Genomic DNA, 21,492 nt, shown 5'->3' on the forward strand with positions numbered 1-21,492 from the left:
GTGATGGAAGGTGTTTATTGAAATGATTCATAATCAATGACGTGTGATGATTCATAAACAATGACGACTATTAATGATATTACTTTTTGTTCTATGCGATGATAATGTGTACTGTGACCATTCTACCCTCAGTGAGCTTTTTTTGAAATGCTGAGTAAGAGTTTTCTCTATCTGGCTATGTGTATGTGTTAAGGAATGCACGTCACAGTTGTTCTACAAATTCTGGCGCCAGGGTCATCTTCCTTTCTGCTTGCAATGTTTTGAGAACCAGCCTGATATGCTCACTAAGGGATTATGTCATATCACATGTCAGAAGAAGTTGACGTGTCACAATGGTGGCACTGTGCCCATAATTGGGAAGTAAGGGATGGGAGGATCTAAAAGGTATAAAGAGAGCTTGGCACCTCTTGCAAGGCAGGAGATCACTCTGTATTCACATGTGTGTCTTCTCAATAAATCTTGTTACTCATTCTGATCAAGACTCAGAGACTCTGAATATTTCTTTCTTCCTGTCATTATTTTTCCACCACAATTTGGCGTCACGGAACAGGATGAGCATGGTCTTGCGGCGGAGGGGGAGAGACTAGCACCTGCCGAGGACGCTCTCCAGCAAAACAGCTGGGCCCAAGAAGCAAGGGAAAAATTCCACAGAAAAAAGGACAAGTACCGCGGGGGTAAGTGCGGCCTCTCCCCCCCATTCGCAAATCCAGGCCTCATCGACAAACATTGGTGGTGAGTGACAGGTTAACTAATTTACTCATTAAGGAAATTTTAAATGTAAACAATTGTTCTTAAATTAATTTACTCCCCTCCATCCTTCCTTCAGCACTCCGCCCTGGACAGTGAATAGTTACATGACGGTGTACAAGACTAGCCTGGTCATAGCGAGGCCTTTATTGATGTATGTAAATATATCTTTGAAGTTAAAGAGAAGACTAGCCTGGTCATAGCGAGGCCTCTATTGATAGACGTGTCATTAGAGTAATAGGTCCCGGGACCGTGGGGAGGAGTGCATAAAATAATACTAATAGTACAGGGTACTGATTGTGTATTAAGCAGGGATAGAAGAAGGAAGGTGAGACGTGATTATTGGGGCTAAATTACTCTGAGTCATTAAAATCGAATGAGAGAACAAAAATGGGATCCCAAGTAACTAAAGAATTGAAATTTAATCCAAAAATTCATGACACAGCTCTTTTCAATCAAATGAGCCAAGACTATATGTGTATGTCTGTGTGTGTGTGTGTTTATGTAGTGTTGTTCAAAGGTTTGGAATCATTAGCATATTAACCCAATATACATATATTAAAGTAGGGCAGAATATTGAGCCATGCTGGAACTGTTCAATGTAACATGTTTCATTATCTTTATGGAAAATGCTGTAGAATTCTGAGGATGGCAGTTTAGTGAATATGTGAGACTGCTTCATGTTTAAATAGTAGTGATGAGTTATGTACAAATGTCCACATTGTGAAAGTCATCCCTGATTGAAACAGAAAAGAGATGAGGATTCCAGGCTTTTGATACAATGTGTGTGTGTGTGTTTCTGCGTGTGTTGAATAAAGCAGTGAGAGAGATAGACAAAACATCTCTTCTCTGCTATCTTCTATCACATTTGGTGTGTGTGTGTGTGTGTGTGTGTCTGTGCGTGTGTGTAAGTGTGTATGTTTCTAACATTTGTCTAACTCTGATATTCTGTAAGCGAATCTAATGATGAATATAATGTGTGTGTGGCTGTGTCAGAATCGCTCCCTATTCCAGAAATAGTGCACTATATAGTGTAAAACCATTTTTGCAGTACTGTTTAAAACCGCAGCAGTACATTCTGTTCCCTATATAGTTCACTATGAAAAACCTAATGCATCACAAAATTTAGAAATTCCAAAATATACTATAATGCAATGCAGTGCTGTTGTATTAGACGTCCTCAGAGCAGGACAAACATGGTTTATTGTTTGGTTGTTCCATAATTCGTTTAGTAAATAGAAAATGCTACATAGTGAAAGAGTTAATGAGTGAGCCATTCTGAACACAGCTTCTGTCTTCATGTGGTTTAGGCCTTTTCTATTATTATTCTTTTTTATTGAGACTGACTTCAGCTCAGTCTCAGCTGAATGAGATTTAAAGAATACACATATCTAATTTCTCTAGTGGTTCTCATGTATCTCAGTCTATGCTGATCTTTTGATTCTCTTAATGAGGATAGTAGATTTTAGAAACCAGTAAGAAAAGACCTTACTTTCTTTGGAAAGGTTTAATTTGACAAACTTAATATTGTATCTATTACGAGCTACAGTGAATTGGGTCTCTCTTTCTGACTTTTAAACAAGGAGACATCAGATGTTTTTTAAAAAAAAAAAAAAAAAAAAAAAAATGGAGCTTTTTGTTTTGCTTTCCATATGTTTTCTATTTCTCGCAATGAAGAACTTGCTTGCATATTCTTGGCTATATTTTGAGTCCCCATCAGAGCACAACAATATAATGTTAATGTTTATACAAGTTTAGAAATATCAAGCATCGTTTGGCTGGAAATAATTTTTGTTTTAGTTATTTCATGAGGCTAAACAATTTTTAACCATGTTAGAATTCCTTTCAGGATTTCTTTTTTATTATTATTTTTTTTCTTTTAAGTTTTTTTTTTTTGGAGGGATTTTTCTCTTTTGACTGATTGTTGCTCAGTGCTGTTTTCTGGGTGTTTGAGAAGGCGGGGGTGGTGCTCATCACAGGAGTTTTGACCCTCAGAGACAGGGTCCTCTGCAACAGTACTGTGAACATCATCTGAACCAGAGCACTTCATGAGGAGAGTCTCAGATGAGAGACTGTGTTTGGTCCAGCTGTCGGTCGATGGCTGGACTGCGTCTTCACCGGACCTGCTGTGATTGAAATGTTACAGCACTGGTCCAGGAAACTGGTTTCAGATCTGGAAGAACTGAGCGATCAGAGACCGCTTCAGACAGCACCTGCTCAACCATCAACACCACCCACCCCCAGCAGCCAATCAGCCCAGTGGATCCACCCCTCAGCCTGAGCCAGCAACAGAGACGTGAGACCAGATTTTTTATTTTTTTGCCTGCTTACTTTTTTTCCATTAAAAGGAGTGATTTTATTTAATTTTTTGATGTTTATGCCTCATGTAGAAAATGTTTGGTTAAACTTTAAATCTGGTGGTGACTCAAATTATGACTGTTTTACCTTTCTTTTTAAGAAAAAAAAAAAGGGAGGTTTTAGCTTTTTGGTTTCTCTTTTAAATAGTGTTTCTCATCAAAAACTTTGATGAATTAAAAATAATATCTAGTTCAGGGAAAAATCTTTAATTTCATTGTACACAGTAGCCAAACATGGTTGCTGGGCAGATTAATACATTAAAGGCCTATTACACATTGGCCCTCAATTTTCACTGGAAAGTTTTTTTTTTTTTTAGGTTTACATTATGTAATTTATGTTGCCTAATGACTATGATTTGTATAAAACATTTTTAATAACAATCATCTCCATTAAGGCTTATGTAAGGGAAGTTGTTTACTGGCTTTTGACAAAATTAATACATATAAACTCAGATGTAGTTGTAACTAGCTAAAGTAACCAAGCATGCTGGCTTAAATAAAAATCAACCATTTAAAATCTTATTAATACATCAATGTAGACTATCAACTACAAAAAGAGCTTTGCTTGCTCCAAAGGTTTTTTAAAAAATATATATATAGGGTAAGATAGAAATCTTTCTCTTATATGTGCATTAATATTAATGCTAAATTAATTCAATATATATAATAATAACTAGCTTGCTAAACCACCAGCTAACAGTCTTGCAACTATGCCAAACAAGTGAAACTTAAATATGTTTTTATTTTTTGCAATTAATTTACAGGTAGCACAGTTCGCAAAATATATATTGGAACTGAACAAGGAAAATAAATATTAGGCCAATAACTTCAAACAGGACCACTGCAGCTCATAGCTTCAAAATCACTGTCATAGGAACTAGTTAGTCTAAACTTAGGTGGACCATGCCTACAACAGCTTGTGGACACAACTCCACACACATTTAAATTCTAACATCAGCCAAATGTTTTTAGACTCAAGTTAACAGATGGAAAATAAGTTTACGAAGGATATAGAGGAAATGCACTGACTGCATCATACTCATCAGTGTTTTGGAAGAACTGAACTCTCTACTTAATAACTAAAATAAAAAGGGGGTGTTTTATGCTCTTTGTGTGTTCGCCCTCAAATAACAGCACTAATCAGACTAAATATTCTGAACAATGCTTTAAGGATTTCTGAGTATGTGTAAAGTTGAGGATTGTTTGTCTACAGATTGGCATTAAGAATTTTGGCACATAACAAACTATTTTAAAATAAATAAAACTAAGATTAATCTGAAGTGCACAAATAAGTTTTAGATGTGCTTCAAAGGAAGAACTGGGTGATCCCTGATGGATATAAACTGATAGAGAGTTACAAATCTTTGGTGCATAAATACAGAATGCAACGCTAAATGTTCTCAACAAATGAGCTGGAATTGTCGATCTGTCAGGAGTCCTGATATATACTTAGCTGCTAAGCAGTTAAGAGATTTTTACACTTTTTACACTAAATGAATATTAAAATCCAATCTAAATAATCTTCTCTCTTTTTTATGTGTGTGAGTTAGAACTGTAGCTGCAGCATTTTGACCACAATGTAATTTGTAAATTGTAGAGAATAATAATTGTAATCCAGAGAATAATGCATTACAATACTCTAATCAAAACAAAGGTGTAGATCAGCTTCTAAGCATCTAGTGTAAGAAAATGTCTAATTAATGTATAAAAAATATATACATTATTGTGGTTAAAGATTAAATTAGACAATGTGAAAGGTTAAAAGAAAATATGAAGGCATTTGATAAATAAATGTTGAGACTATGTATTCTATAGTCTAGAGCGAAAACAGTGACAATGTTGAAAAACATTGACTTGATTTTAACACTTTTAAACTTCATGTTGTAATTCTGGGAAAAAAAAAAAAAGAGAAAGTTAATGTAGTAAAATTTGTTTATGAATCTTCTCAGATCCATGGTGGGCATGACGAGGCAGGGAGAGTCCGGCGTGGGGACTGGTGTGCAATAGGCCCCAGCATGTCCACAGCTGAGATGAAGAAACACTTGTTCTCATACTCTGTATGCGGACACTTGTCATTACTCCCGGGGCTTCTTAGGCGTTATGTAGACCATCATGGAATCTTGGATGATTCCATTTGGTCTAGAAGGGGGGAGTGAAGGGTATGGTTGGAGATAACCACACCTTCACACTCTTATTCTTAAATGTTTTATACATTTATATATACAGTTATTATTTTTACTGTTCACTTTATAATTCACTTAAAGACCTTATGATCTCTGCTCTCTTTTTAACTGTCACTATGACAAGGCTTTGGAGGTTGTTTTTACTTTTTCAGGAATCAGGAAGGTCAGAGTGTTTTCATCAACAGTGAGAGCTGTGAGGAGAATGTGACCCTGAGTGGCAGAGAAGCTTCACTGCTGTTCTGCTGTTCTGGGACCAGTGCATATGAACTAGGAGACAACAAGTTATCTGAGTGAAGTGCTGGAAACCTCTCCTCAGATAGCCAGAAGATCTTTCCATCCACTCTTTTCCTCTGTTTCCTCTTCTCACAGACTTTAGGACACTTAAGGACTGTCTGCTGTGTTCATGAAGGACACAGTGCTGAACAACATCATGATAAGAATCTGTTGCTCAGACAGGCTGGAGCTAATCACGTCATTAAAACTGGACAACATGCTGTTAACTGGACTCTGCTGACGTAATCATATTGATAAGTTCTGTACAATCACATGTCATTTGCAAAATGTATAACTGCTTGGATGAAGTATGAGGAATTCTCTCTGGCCCTCGACTGGCTTTAGTTTATTTCTTTCTTTCTCTCTCTCTCTCTCTCTCTCTCTCTCTCTCTCTCTCTCTTTTCTAATATATATCTATTAATTTTTGTTCCGCCATATGCAGAAGAAAGGCCAGTTCCTGCAAGTTACAGTAGATACAATAGAGTTAGATACTGCATTTGGGCTAGACCGTTTGTTTAATGAAGGTAAAGAAAATTAGCTGTAAAAAGAAAATTTCATTATTGATTCAGAATCAAAGGGGGGAGTGTGATGGAAGGTGTTTATTGAAATGATTCATAATCAATGACGTGTGATGATTCATAAACAATGACGACTATTAATGATATTACTTTTTGTTCTATGCGATGATAATGTGTACTGTGACCATTCTACCCTCAGTGAGCTTTTTTGAAATGCTGAGTAAGAGTTTTCTCTATCTGGCTATGTGTATGTGTTAAGGAATGCACGTCACAGTTGTTCTACAAATTCTGGCGCCAGGGTCATCTTCCTTTCTGCTTGCAATGTTTTGAGAACCAGCCTGATATGCTCACTAAGGGATTATGTCATATCACATGTCAGAAGAAGTTGACGTGTCACAATGGTGGCACTGTGCCCATAATTGGGAAGTAAGGGATGGGAGGATCTAAAAGGTATAAAGAGAGCTTGGCACCTCTTGCAAGGCAGGAGATCACTCTGTATTCACATGTGTGTCTTCTCAATAAATCTTGTTACTCATTCTGATCAAGACTCAGAGACTCTGAATATTTCTTTCTTCCTGTCATTATTTTTCCACCACAGGTCCAGCATGAGTTTCTCGAGGGGAAGCTGAGGGCCCTCATTCAGAAGGTCAGTAAAGCACAATGAACAATTAATTAAGATGCAGAAAAACATCACAGTCACGTTTTACACACTGTAAATGCATGTATATGTCAACATATGTTGAGTATTGTTTTTAAAAATGGTTGGAATTTATTTGTATTGTAGGTGGAGTCTCACTGCGCACACGACTCTACCACTCTCCTGCCTTTTTGTGTGAGTCTCTACCAAACTGTTATTGTTGATTTGTCTTAAAATGCAGCGTGTTTAGTTTATATTGCAGTGTATATAATCCTGAGTTGTATTCAGGAGGAGCCAGACCCCTGGACGGAGCTCAGGAGGATTCAGCTTGAGTTCCTCGAGGGGAAGCTGAAGGCCCTCATTGAGAAGGTGAGAAAAGAACAATGAACAATTTATTAAGATGCAGATAAACATCACAGTCATACAGCTGCTTTCAAAACCAAATACCACCTTAAATCTGTTGAATATCTGTTAATATGTGTCTTTCAAACCTTCATCTTCCCCTCCATAGCAGCTTGCCTGTCCCAGGCCGCGTGTTGGGAATGTCCTGGTGCCAGTTATGGAGGCAGCCCCCGCTCACAGGCTGGACTCTACCAAGCCTGATATCCCAGGTCCAGTTGCACAGGTAAGAGTTTGCAGTTAATCCTAAATAATCTTTGCCTCTCTACTATGTTAAAATGATTAAAGATCTACAATTCATAATAAAAACCTGTAATAAGATGCTGTGAGAAAGTTGTGTGAAAGGAATAATAATCTCCTATTGTTTTGTTTTTGTCATTGACAGTGCAAAGAAGCTCCAGCTCCAGACTTCACCACCACCTCTCATCCGGAGCCATCCAGCCAGGGAGACACTGCACTGTCACCCACCACTAATACACAGCGCAGATCCCTGAAACGCCCTGTCACCAACTTTCGGACCTCCTTTGTGTGTCGTTTCAGGTCTCCTCGCCGAGTCCTGGTGCAGGTAGAAGAGGCAGATCCCTCTCACCGGCTGGAACTTCAGGACACAAAGCCTGAATTGGAGCCAGTGCCAGCTGCACAGGTAAGAGTTTGGACTAAATCCTGCTGTCAGCTATAGAAGATTCACTGTATATCACATTTACTGTTTATCTCATTTAATAATAATTATGTTAATTCATGGTATAATTTAGTCCAAAACACTTTAGACATAATTCTTGCAGTCACGGCAATATTGATAAGCATTTTACAATATATTACGTATAAAATTATATAAATATTTGACAAGCATTATGCAGTGAAATTATTAGTAAATTCTCTACAACAGTAAAGGTGTACAACAGTTCCCCTTCATTTCTGTGTCTCTGTCTCTGTCTCTTGTAGGACAAGGACGACCTGGAGAACGACGTGGAGGTCCTGGAGTTGGAGCATCACAGGCCAGGAGAGACAGCTCCAAACAGAAAGGTTAGATTTCAGTGTTAATTAAAGCAAAAGGATCAGCATATAAATCATAAAAATCTGCTCTTTTGTTGTACTGTTATGTTTGTGCATGTATATGCAATGTCTGTGTTAATGCTTTTTTACACCATGTCTTACTTAGTTCTTTGTTTTTTTATTTATTTTCATGCAGAGAGGATGGCTACAGCACCTGCTCAGCTGCTTCAGGTGGAAAGCAAGAAAGAGCTGAAAAGGTGATCTGTAGAGGATCTGGCTGTAGAGCTGTACATACATACACAAACACATACATAAACACATACATACACAGACATACATTGCAGGGTTAGAATTTTGGTAAATGGGCTGAGGCACACAGTAGTGGTCTGGAGGTTGTGGGTAATATTCTGTGATCTATGTCGTGTCGTGAGCTTGGAGGGAGGTGAGTCTGGGATGCCAGAATTCACTGCTGAGTCTTCCTGAGGTGTTCAGCGTAACGCTTATGAAGGGAGGTCCTCAGCGGATGACCCCTGTGAAGAGCTTGTGGCGTAGTGAAGGATCAGTGTATCAGTGGGAGAAGGGAAGGGTGGGTGTTTCATTTTTGGGATAAATGTTGCTGATTGGATGGTAAATGGCCACAGCAGCGTAGTTGTTAGCTGTAGGAGTTTATGGTTCTCGTGTAGTTTCATGTAAATGAGTGGGAGTGTATAGAAGGGAATGGGCGGAGCTCTAGATTTAACCACAGTTGCGTTACTTACATAGATATAGAGATAGAGGAATAGGATACACATAGAAATACACACACAGTAATACACTCACATACACACACACATACACATACATACACACAGTTTTAAACATATACATACACAAACACACGTACACAATTTCAAACACATATACACACAAATGTTTTTGTCTTTATGTGCATAGTTGTATGTATGTAAGTATGTGTGTTTTTGTTTCTGTGTGTATGTATGTATGTATGTATATGTGTGTTTGAAATTGTATGTTTGTGTATGGTTTTAAGTGTTTGAAATTGTGTGTATGTATGTGTATATATGTCTGAATGTATGTGCATGTGTTTGTATGTGTAAGTTCATGTAAGTATGTGTGTTTGTATGTGTATGCATGTGTATTCATGTCTGCATGTGTTTTTGTGTCTATGTGTATTTGCACGTGTATGAATGTGTCCGTATGAATGTGTGTGTGTGTGTATGTGTGTGTGTGTGTGTGAATGGGTATGTATGTGTGTGTGTGTGTGTGTGTGTGTGTGTGAATGTGTGTGTATGTATGTATGTATTTATGTGTGTATGTGATATTATGAATGGGTGTGAATGTGTGTTCTCCATGGATCGCCACCTTGCCGTTGGTGGAGAATCTTGTGTGTTCCAATGAACCTGAGAGCGATGCCGTCTGGAACTTAGGTTCCTGGTAGGGTCACCCATGGCGGTACGGTCGAGGGGGAGGTTCCAGACTAAGTGCGATCCAAAAAAGACCTCTTATGTGCATGTGTGTACGTATGTGTGTTTGCATACGTATGTGCGTGTGTATGTGTGCATGTGTTTTTGTATGTATATGCATGTATTTATGTGTGTTTCTGTGTATATGTATGTGCACAAATGTGTTTGGTATGTATGTGTGTTTTAAATTGTGTGTATATGCATGTGTGTGTGCGTATATATTTCTGTATGTGTGTTTTTGTGTATGTGCATGTAAGTATGAGTGATTGTGTGCGAATGCATATGTATGCATGTCTGCATGTGTTTTTATGATGTATGAATGTGTTTCTGTAAGTATGTTAATGTTTTTGTATCTGTATGTGTATTTGTATGTCTGTATGTATAAATGTGTATGTGTGTGAATGTGTGTTCAACATGGATCGCCACCTTGCCGTTGGTGGGGAATCTTGTGTGTTCCAATGAACCTGAGAGCGATGCCGGCTGTAACTTTGGTTCCTGGTAGGGTCACCCATGGCGGTACGGTCGAGGGGGAGGTTCCAGACTAAGTGCGATCTGAAGAAGACCTCTTATGTGTGTGTGTGTGTGTGTTCTCCATGGATCACCACCTTTCCATTAGTGGAGAACCTTGTGTGTTCCAATGGACCTGAACCATATAAAAACATTTTGGGCACCCTAAAAAGTTTTATGATTTTTCTTTATAAATCATTGTTGGTTCAGATCTGCAATTTCAGTTAAGTATATCATATAGAAGATGAACATAGTGATATTTGAGAAGTAAAATGAAGTTTGTAGGATTTATAGAAAGTGTGCAGTAATTCTTTAAATAAAATTTAAATTAAACAATTTTTTAAAAATTTGGGCACGGTTGATTGCTGGTCCAAACAACCAGTGATTTATAAAGGACTGTTGTAAATGTTTCAAAGAATCCAATTTGCCCGATTACCAATCAGGATGCTGCTTCTGATCAGGATCATGATGGAGATGACCATGATGAGGATACTATCTCTGGGTGCTCTGAGAGGCCTTCAGAGGTAAAATGGTCAACTACAAATTCAGTGTTATTTGTATTGAAATAGCTAATGCATTTATGTCCTACTGAATACACAGAACATACATTACACAGAACAAACAGAGCATTCCTTCCAACCTGGACCCTCCACATGCAGGCGTAGTAGGGTGACCTCTGAGGTGAATCAACACAGTCAGTTATAATTTATGTGTTTTTGTATGTTCATGAATACATCTCCCACAAATGAATAATGAAAATCTCTTTTTAAAGGTTGGAACAGACACTGTACGAGCATTGTACAAAAGAACACTGGAGCTGGATATACAGTACAAGCTCCTATAGAAAAAAGGATTAAGCCAAAAATATAACAACTGGAGTATGAAAAAATGCTATAGTAAGACTTATATTAAATATTCATTTAATGTACATATCAAATAATATTGCTGTATTAAGGTAGCTATCCTCTTTTGCAGAAACACCCCTGAAAGATTTTTTTTTAATAAAACTCAATTAGTGATATGAGTGTTTCATTTGTCTCTTAGAATGTGTATGTTCAATGAGTACTTTAGGACAGAGGTCCCTAATAGGCGGACCCATGCTTTGTCCAGTCCGGACCCAAACCGATAAACTACTAAGAAAGATTTAATTCTGACAGACAGTGTTCATTTAAAGTGGTGGAACGTTTATTTTCTTTACGGTTTACATGCTTTACAGCGCAGTAAACTTACAGACCAATCACATGTGCTGTAAGATAAGCAAACACTCTCCTCTGACAATCAGATCTGTGCAGATGCGAGAGCGCGGAGCCACACAGGTGAAGCAGGAGGTGAGAAGTCAGAGAATAAAGGGAGAAAAGCTAATACAGATGGTGCGCACCAGAAAAAGAAATTAAAATACTACATTTATAAAATATATAATCAGTAATGTAACCTTGCGGTGTTACATGGAGGAATTAAAGAGAAACAACCGAGACGAGAGTGATTTATCTATGGTCTTGACTAATCGTAAATCGCCTCAGATATTCACTCTCTGCATAACTGTTCTGCATCACCTACAGTGTATATATATCAGTCTAAAAGAACAGAAGATGACAGCTGAGTACTCAGCTAACTAACTAGTAGCTGGTATAATCCTACTGTAGTGGGAATGAACACGATTACGGCATCATAACTACTGCTAAACAAGACGAACAAGTGCGTTAAAAAGGCCTTTTTTGGATTATGTTACACGGGTAAAGTGCTAAAGCAGCCTTAGCAGGGTTAACTTGTTATACTACTTAAAAGAAAGCGAGGCTGGGTTACTGTAAACAAGAGACAAACTGAGCTAGATAAAGTTTACTGCTTATCTAATTGATCCGTTCCACCTTAAATAGTGCAGCAGTTACATGCTAGTTTCTCGGGCGCCGTAATCTGATTACTGTACCATTTAAGGTGGACTGATTAATTTAAATGAAAGGCCAAATTCAGGCTCGTACACACACATGGAGACTGCAGGAGGGAGCAAAGTGGCTCAGATACGGGTTTTTCTGGAACATATAAACGCTGCAATCAGGTGAAAATTACTGAATAACTAATGACTTGCTGAAAAGCTGATCTGCTGCAATGCAAGGTATGTACACCTGGACAGTAACAACATCCGGTGAAGCGCTGCGCAGCACTGTGGGATTTGTAGTTCATACGTATATTGTGTGACTACAGCACCTAAACCTCGACATTTTTTAAGGGAAATATTCGACTAATTTCACTATGCGAACTCATAAGAAGCGTTGTTTCTATTCTGTAACACATGCTTATAACGTTATTGACTTTACTTAAAATCTACAACATTTATAAGGTGGATTATTATGAAAACTTATTAAGAGTGCTGCTATAAAATCCGAGATAATTTAATGATGTCTGTGTTATTAATCCAGGTCTTTTGCAGTAATAATAACGCAGAGGGTCATTTTCTAAAGCATTTAAACAGCCCCGTTTAAAACAATTGATTTACTCCTGCACATTATTTAATTATAACAATAGTGGCAGTAGTAATAAACTAAAATAAAACAAAAAAAAAAAAAAAAGACAATGGGATTCAAATAAAAGCTTTAAAATTGCATGGAAAAATCGTATTTTTAATCAGTTATAAATTTATTAAAGTGTATATAAGTTACAGTTATTTAGATCTGTATAAACAGACGTTTGGTGTAAGGGTTTTCCCGCATTTTTTTCATATATATATATATATTATTAATATAAATGTGTCCTTGTGGTCAAATAAAGGGTCAAAAAAATATACAACACATAACTATATATATAACTATATGTCGATCTTAGAGAGTAATTTCCCTCTCTCCTGTGTAAATCAGTGACTCTGGGATCCTCTGGTTTGGTCTGAAGAGCAGAGCCGAGCGGAGCTGAGAGAGAGCTGCAGCGCGGAGATGGTGAGAAGAGAAACAGAATTAAAGAGAGGTTTTAGAGGGAATTCTGCGCTCTGGTTTCGGGCTGAGCTCGGGCTGTAGTCAGTAAGATTAAATACGGGGAGAATAATCGGGATTGTTTAGTTTAAATAGTTATTTAATAATAAACCATCGGGACCGTGAGTAAGCGTTTACAGCGGGGTAGCCTAGCCTAGCCTAGCCTAGCCTAGCTTAGCTTAGCCTATGTTAGTTTAGATTATGCTGTGTAATGTTAGATGGGCTAGTTTAGTAGCTTTGTGCTGCTGTGATTATTTGCAGTATATTTTAGTTTTTATCGTTATTGAGATGTTATATGCTCGTGGCTGATTATTAAATCAGGATTTGTAGCTGGCTAGCTAAACAAATCAGGCTCTAGAGTAATGCTGAATGACTAAGATGGCTAAAGCTAACTAGCTAACAGAAACTTCCTGATGTTTTAGCTGTCTTTGCTTATTTACTCTCTTAATATAAAACTAATGTAGCTAACATGTTTCTCACATCCGTTTATTCCATTTACCGTCTTCAGATTTCAGATGTTAATCTGGTTTATTCGACAGGTTTGCTGACCACCCGTAATTACATCTAACTGCTTTCACTTTCGACCTTAAACAATGATGCTTGATCATTCATACACTGATTAAACTGGCAAGATCCTTAACCCTCCTTAACACTTATTCACCCATTATTAATACTGGACCCCTAAACAGATTAAATCCTTTACTTATTAATTAATTACAAATTAATTAATGAATTGATTACTTATTTATAACCGGATGTTCAGGAGGTTGCAGTTCTTCTAGCTTGTTTTGTGAATGCTTTATACCAGCTGTTGAATCATTGAGGTAGATTAAGAAAATCAATTAGGTCTGGTAATGAGGAATGAATAGTTCTCCAACTCCATCTCTCACATCTATTGTCACACCATCATTTAAAGAACCTGCCACATAGTTTAAGACCTACTGTTCTATTTGCACTGTTCTTTTATGTCTATTAGACCTACCTACAAGTAGAGCTGTTAAAATGAATTTAACGTTTTGCTTTGATTACCCTATTGGTACATCAAGTGGCTTGAGTTCTGATACTACTTTAGAATTCATTAGAATTACCTTTCTCCTCAATGTGAATTAATAAGATTTTAGCATCCAGCTGTAGGGGAATGTTATAGGCTAAACAAAAAAACAGTAACATCATGCTTGGATTATTTAACAGTGAATTTCCAGGATTAGTAAATTGAAGCAGGAAAAACTAATCACAACACAATGGAATAAATTAAGTTAAACATCTCTAATTCAGTTTGTCATGTAACAAGCAGTCGTTCATTAAACAGACACTATCAACAGTATCCTCAGCACTGCATACTGTAATGTAATTTGTCATCTTTTTTCCCCCTCAGTTTCGAAACCAGTATGACAATGATGTCACAGTTTGGAGTCCTCAGGTAAAAATGTATTTTCTAACAATTTTTACTAATTTTTTTTATAAAGTGTGAGGTATCATACCTTATTGCATGTGTTGTTTTTTAGGGGCGGATCCATCAGATCGAGTATGCGATGGAGGCGGTGAAGCAGGGATCTGCCACTGTGGGGCTCAAGTCACGCTCTCATGCTGTTCTGGTAGCTTTAAAGGTATTAAGCCTTGTGTTTGTTAAAAAATGAGTCGGAGTTAAGAGAAATCTTATTTGACATGTGACCAGTGAGAAAGGGATGCTTTTTAAACATCAATTAAAGTGCTCCCTCTACCACTTACAATTAGCTTAATGACCTGAAGCTGTTTCACTGTTTACAATGTCAGTGAGTGTTCAGCAGAAGGGATTTATGATGACGTGAAAACACAAATGCTTTAAAGAAAGACAAAAAATAAATTCAGGAAAACAAGTCTACGTCAACTCATGAGTTCATGGCCTCGCCCACCTTGGGTCGGGACCGCCCACAGACAGAGCCAACAATGTTAGCTAAAGGGCTTACAGCTCTGTTTACACCAGCTAGATAATGTTAGCTATCTTGTGTAACTAACTATAATGAGACCTTTAATATACACTTGGGAAGCATGGTTTGACAAGGCAACACAACTCGACAGAACACCGGTCAAAGCACGCGCCATTCCATCAGATTCTATGATATCCAGCTGACTCTGACTAAGACGTAGTAAAACTGCCCAAGCACCTAATCATAGCCGCTTGGCCGCGGCAGGCAGCATCCGCTCGCCCTGCAGCATTGATAACATTTATTTTGACTCTAGCTCACAGTGCTATACCTTTACAGCTAAATATGTATCTCTGAAAACATTTGTCTTTTGAGTTTTAGAGCTGTAAAATTGACTTTAGGGGGAAGGCAGGTTGTGTTCTCTGCTGCAGTGCTGCTAGCAATATATATTTGCATGTATGAATATTCATGAGCAAGAGCCATAATCCTGTCTTTCTTAAGAGACCACAAATTCATTGAAATAAAGCAGGGCTGTACAAAAACACCCGACCATTTTTTTTCCACAAAAAACATCTCGCATTGTATTCATTTATACTAGAGACCAAAAATGAATAAGAAACCATTGGAATGAAACCTTTTAAAAGAGCAGCAAATAAATTTTTGTGTGAACTTTTTTGTATTACACTTATTAATCATGGTATACATTAAAAAAATATGTTACTCGTGCTGTGTTTTCCTCATGGGGCTGTATGACCTAACTATAAACTCATGTCCTATTAGTTTGAAATTCTTCTTCATTCTTCTGTTCTTCTAGTTTATTCATGTAAAGCACGTAAATATTAAAGTGTGTTTTTATTTTTTGTTTTAGAGAGCACAGTCTGAATTAGCAGCCCATCAGAAGAAAATTCTCCATGTTGATAACCACATTGGCATTTCTATCGCTGGACTGACCGCTGATGCCCGGTTGCTGTGGTAGGAACAGTTTTCACGAGTGTTGTTGTTGTTTAAGTATTTTATAGTTTATATTTCTGCAGATCTGTGTGAATTGTAACATTTAAATACTGTTTCACTTCTTAGTTGTTCCGTTTCAGTACTAATATAATATTCAGGCTAGAGATGGCATATGTGTGTAAATGGGATAAGCATTGGTCAGATTTCAAGATCGCTGAAACGCAGGACTATTTTCATGTTTACTGTTTTAAAAGGGTTCAAGAGTGTAAGTTAGGATGAAATCAGTGGTGAAAGCTTAAATGAAATGTACATTTCGAGTAAGAGAAAAATGTAACATTTAATTAATAATGGCTGATAATGTCTCATTTTGCTCCCTAGCAACTTCATGCGTCAGGAGTGTCTGGACTCCAGATTTGTCTTTGACAGGCCTCTTCCAGTATCTCGCCTCGTCTCGCTCATCGGGAGCAGCATCCTTTACTTTCACTGATTTTTTTTAGTACACTTCTTAGTTTTTGATTATATTTTGGTTAATTATAACTGTTACATCATATTTACATTTGACATCACATGTTTATAATGTCTGAAAAATCTTTTTTACATTTAACTTCAGATGTTCTGTAGCATAATTTTAAATATGGCAAGCAGCCAATATAAGTGTAAAATGCAGTATATCAAGTGATGTCTGTGTTAACATTAATTCAATTAAGGTCTGCTTTCCTTGTTTCCTCTCGTGAATTGGCCTGATTACTACTCAGTTCTGCAAATGTTAAGCAGAAAAAAAAACAATCTTTTAACAGTTTTTAAAAACATATTGATAACGATGTAATTGATTTACACTGGATCTGGCTTTAGCCTCCTGATTTGAGGGACTCTGCAGAAGGTAGTTTCATACATAACACAGATTTTTTTAGTTTATAAGTCAAAGGTTCTGGGACACTGTTCAGCTTACTTTAGTGCTGTATTTCATATATATGGCAGTATTTCATTCAGTAATAAATGAGGCTAACTAAATCCTCAACCAGTTAGTGGGATCCTGTTTGGAGCAATTAGTCGCAGCATAAATCAAACCAAATTAAAAGGTGAAAAATGTACCAGGTGTAAAACATGAATTTGTACACTATAGACAAAACTGGAAAAGGTGTGAGCTTCTCATGATCCCTGTGAAGTTTCCTTAATCTGTGAAACAGAAACCCAGATTCCTACACAGCGGTACGGGCGCAGGCCATATGGTGTCGGGCTCCTGATTGCAGGTTATGATGTAAGTAAAGTCACATGAACATTGTTTTTAAGCAGACTACAGTTTCCTGTTCCTGGTTTTCTGTTAAAAAGTATTAATTAAATATTTGTTTTCTGTGTGTGGATAGGACATGGGACCCCACATCTTCCAGACCTGCCCCTCTGCTAATTATTTTGACTGTAAGGCCATGTCTATAGGTGCTCGCTCACAGTCTGCTCGCACGTACCTGGAGAGACACATGGACGGCTTCTCTGACTGTAAGATCATCATCTTTTACACACTTTCTGTTATGAACGCAGAGTGGTTCAAAATGTCTTGTTGGAGAGAAAATTCTTAAGACATTTTAGACCCAAACTTTTTTCAAAACTCTGGTAAAACACTAAGGGTGTTTTTTATATGTTCTCAGAAATCAATTCATAAATAGACTGCAGTTAACTGAATAATTAAGCAGCCACATGAACAACATAATGTAATTTCTTATATCTGATAAGGTCTAAGTATCAGATTATCAAATCCAATAAACATAAGGATTTTAGAATGATGATATATCTTAGTCCATGTTTACTTTTAACCGGAGTATTCTCGGATTTCTCAGTCAGAGCTTGCAAGTAAACACACTGTGTGTATTGGGAGGTTTAATAACTTTCCGTAAGCAAGCTGTTAGGAAAATTAAACTCTTTAGATGTCCGGTTCCATTCGTGACTGATTATTGGCTTTATTATATTGATGTTTGTGGTGCAGATGTTTAATTGATTGTTTCTGATTAATGTATGTTACTGGTTGTGGTGTTCTCTCAGGTAACCTGAATGAGCTGGTAAAGCACGGTCTCTGTGCACTCAGAGAGACTCTCCCTGCTGAACAGGATCTCACCACCAAGGTCTGAATTCACTTCTCACTGATTTTCAGAAATGCAGAATCCTGCAGTGCAGCGAGACTCAGACTAAGCTTTGTGTTTTTAGAACGTCTCCATTGGAATTGTGGGGAAGGACATGGAGTTCACCATCTATGACGATGATGATGTTGCTCCTTTCCTTGAAGGATTAGAGGAGAGACCTCAGAGAAAGGTACGATTTCCTTTTAGTTCAGGTATATTTGTATTTTTCATATGGTTATCATATGTATAACTATGACATCACTGGGGATCTGCTACCTCCTGATATCAATATCTGTGCCACTTTTCCATCTACTGAAATCAGTCCCACTAATTCTTAGGCGTGCGTCTGGGCTAGTTCTGCTTTCTTTATAATCAAAGAGGAGTATGTAATTGAATTATAAATACTGAAATAAAACAAAAGCTCCATTTATTATAACATGCCTCAAAGTTTGTGGCTGGCTTTTCTGTTTGTTATTAGTGGACTATGATGAGTCAACACCTGCAATGTTTAGAAAAGCTGTTTCTAGAAAAGCTACTTAAGAGATGAGATGTATATATTACAAAGTGCAGAGGTCACCAATTTTCTGCAGTCATTCACTTCAGACCTCTAAACTTCATGTGGCCTTCAGATCAGCTCAGAACTGTAGATTCTGTAACAGGCCAGCGCTCTGTGTCTTGCAGGTGGCTCAGCCTGCAGATGATGCTCCTCCAGCAGCATCTGATGAACCCATGGAGCATTGAGGAGAGACCCCTCTGAAGTGAAAGGGGAGCTGCAACATTTACCCTGAGTAAAATAAATCTGTCACAACAACAGTAACTGTATGACTTTGACTTTCTATCTCCATAGAGTTCGATTCAATAAATGTTTCTTTTTTCTGAAAGGTGTTTGTGCTTTTTTGAAACGTGTTAAAACTGCATTTTTGCAGTCATTCACACCTGCACTTTTTAGTTCAATTAAAGCTCAGACTGATTCACACACTGATGCAGATCAGACACCTCACAAAGACCCATGATCTGAATTGTCTCCAAACAAGTTAGCATTTGTAGTTTTACTTGGTACAGATAACTATTAAAATGGCATCTCTGTTGATGCTCCATGTTCATTTCTATACAAGTATGTATAACACATTTGTTGTTGTATAACACATTTTGGGGTGTTGACAACTTTATGCACATCAGTCCTCTGTGATTTCACTGTGATGTAACTTTACCTGGAGTTGCTATTGTTTGTATGCATTTCCAATTTTCGGTAATAATGCAGTTGATGGTAGAATGTCTATAAACTATTTCAACAACTGCAATTCTGAGAGCTCTTCAGAATGACCCATGTTTGTAAAAAGAGAATTCATGGGTAGGTGGTGATTTTTATACACCTATGCAATGGGACTATACATCCACACACATCCAGATATTTTTTAGATTTTGCTCCGTCCAATTTGTTAAAATATTTTTTCCACACAGAGAATAACACTTGCTTGAGCTACTCACCCTGTAGTAACAAAAGACTTCACTACACCATGAAGAAGAAAGTAAACACAAGAGCTTTAATCTTAATTACACACTACTCCCTATGTAGTGAATGCAAGTCAGGAAATTATAGTTCTACATTTTAACATATCATTACATATTTGAAAAACATATTTTTAAAATAACAGTGCTAATATTGCAAAATGTGAAAACATATGCCATCTGTGTGTAAACGTAGTCCATAATTAATGTCGTTCACTACATGAGGAGTGAGTGTATTTGAAAATTTGCAAGAAACATGCATGTGTTGTAGCATCAACATAAAACACTTTCCCCCATTCACACAATAAGGTTGTTAAAAAACTCAGCTTGAAGAAGCATTTCAAAAAGCTCTATTTTCAGTACCAAATAGCACAGACGAAAACCTGAGTTTTAAAAATCTTCATATTCATGTGGATGGTAAATTTGATCTGTCTCAAATCAGCACTCATTGGTTTAGGGCATTTAGCAGCTTTATCTCATCAATGCTATCAGTCCTACAGTACAGAAATATCAACATGCAGAACAGGGTATAAATAACAGCACAGCCAGTATGTACTGGTGTGTGTGAAAACACTGCTGACTGGTTCGGTGTCTGTGTAAGTGGAACTCAAACAATATACTGAAAACTTAATAGTACACAATAAAAAAACTAGAGAATTAAACAAACATAAGAGGTGATAAATAATCCGTGTATCATTCGTTCATTTGATATTCAATTGAGAATCAAAATCGGAAAATTAAAAAACCAATTCGTTTTTTCGTTTTTGAATATAATACCAAAAAACGAATAACGGCTTGTATTTTGTATTTTTATTTGGTTATCCAAACAAAAATTGGAAATTTAAAAAACGGACCAGGAGCCGAATTTGATTTTGATTTTGAACTTGACCCATTTGTGTGCCCCGGAAGTTACTGATTTGTTTATTCTTGGTGGGTTTCTGTTGCGCGGGAGTTCACTGCAGTGTTATCTACACAGTCTGTATTGCTGTAGGCAGCATGGCCGGACTGGAACCACATTCTGGCCTAATTAAAGATCTTTTTGAAGGTGGTAAGACGCATGAAGAGATTTCGTGCACGTTGCAGCAAATGGGGATCCAGCGATGTTCTGCAATGAGTGTTAGAAGGTTCTGTGTTCAACACGACCTTAAGCGAAAAAGACATGTATCGAACACAGAATTGGAGAGGGCCGTTGAGGATGGAGAGTTTTATCTTGTTCAGAGGAACTAAACGCGTTGCAGTGAAAGAAGACGATATGACAACAGAAAAAATCTTTCAGGTGTTTGTCTAACGTTCCGTAGCTAAATGTCATATTTAGTAGGCGGCAATTCACAGAATAACATTAACTAAATATGACATTTAGCTACGGAACGTTAGACAAACACCTGAAAGATCCTGCCGATTTTTTCTGTTGTCATATCGTCTTCTTTCACTGCAACGCGTTTAGTTCCTCTGAACAAGATAAAACTCTCCATCCTCAACTCCATCCAAAGCCTACAGCAATACAGACTGTGTAGATAACACTGCAGTGAACTCCCGCGCAACAGAAACCCACCAAGAATAAACAAATCAGTAACTTCCGGGGCACACAAATGGGTCAAGTTCAAAATCAAAATCAAATTCGGCTCCTGGTCCGTTTTTTAAATTTCCAATTTTTGTTTGGATAACCAAATAAAAATACAAAATACAAGCCGTTATTCGTTTTTTGGTATTATATTCAAAAACGAAAAAACGAATTGGTTTTTTAATTTTCCGATTTTGATTCTCAATTGAATATCAAATGAACGAATGATACACGGATTATAAATAGGTGCTACATTGTATATATTATTTAAACAGCTCTAATAGAACCCTGAATTTCTGTTTGAATGAATATGTAAATATTTATATTGGTAGTTTAATATATGAAAACTGAGCTGAAGATAACAGCCTGTTTTAAATTAACTTCTCTAATCTCAGAAAAATCTAATTTGTATATATTTGTCT

At 37.2% G+C, this 21,492-nt stretch overlaps 1 protein-coding gene and 1 long non-coding RNA gene across 2 annotated transcripts; both read left to right on the plus strand.

The window, feature by feature from the left end:
* LOC125804833 (uncharacterized) lies at positions 1 to 6,625 on the plus strand. Its single transcript, XR_007441021.1, has 2 exons — positions 1 to 3,043; positions 5,440 to 6,625. It is a non-coding gene; the product is annotated as an uncharacterized LOC125804833 (long non-coding RNA).
* A 6,285-nt stretch (positions 6,626 to 12,910) lies between these two features.
* psma1 (proteasome 20S subunit alpha 1) lies at positions 12,911 to 18,881 on the plus strand. The gene is made up of 10 exons (XM_007241085.4): positions 12,911 to 13,001; positions 14,410 to 14,454; positions 14,540 to 14,641; positions 15,807 to 15,910; positions 16,268 to 16,356; positions 17,077 to 17,147; positions 17,254 to 17,383; positions 17,924 to 18,003; positions 18,086 to 18,190; positions 18,682 to 18,881. The coding sequence occupies exons 1-10, from the start codon at positions 12,999 to 13,001 to the stop codon at positions 18,739 to 18,741; spliced, it is 789 nt and encodes a 262-aa protein (XP_007241147.1). The 5' UTR covers positions 12,911 to 12,998; the 3' UTR covers positions 18,742 to 18,881.
* The last annotated feature ends 2,611 nt before the right edge of the window (positions 18,882 to 21,492 follow it).

The sequence above is a fragment of the Astyanax mexicanus genome, chromosome 10 (assembly GCF_023375975.1).
Source record: "Astyanax mexicanus isolate ESR-SI-001 chromosome 10, AstMex3_surface, whole genome shotgun sequence".
NCBI lineage: Eukaryota > Metazoa > Chordata > Actinopteri > Characiformes > Acestrorhamphidae > Astyanax > Astyanax mexicanus.

Bases quoted from the DNA above. Each gene is read 5' to 3' on its own strand.
- psma1 (XM_007241085.4), top strand. The intron at 14,455-14,539 runs GTAAAAATGTAT...GTTGTTTTTTAG, and splicing joins TCACAGTTTGGAGTCCTCAG to GGGCGGATCCATCAGATCGA. The intron at 17,384-17,923 runs GTAAGATCATCA...GTGTTCTCTCAG, and splicing joins CATGGACGGCTTCTCTGACT to GTAACCTGAATGAGCTGGTA.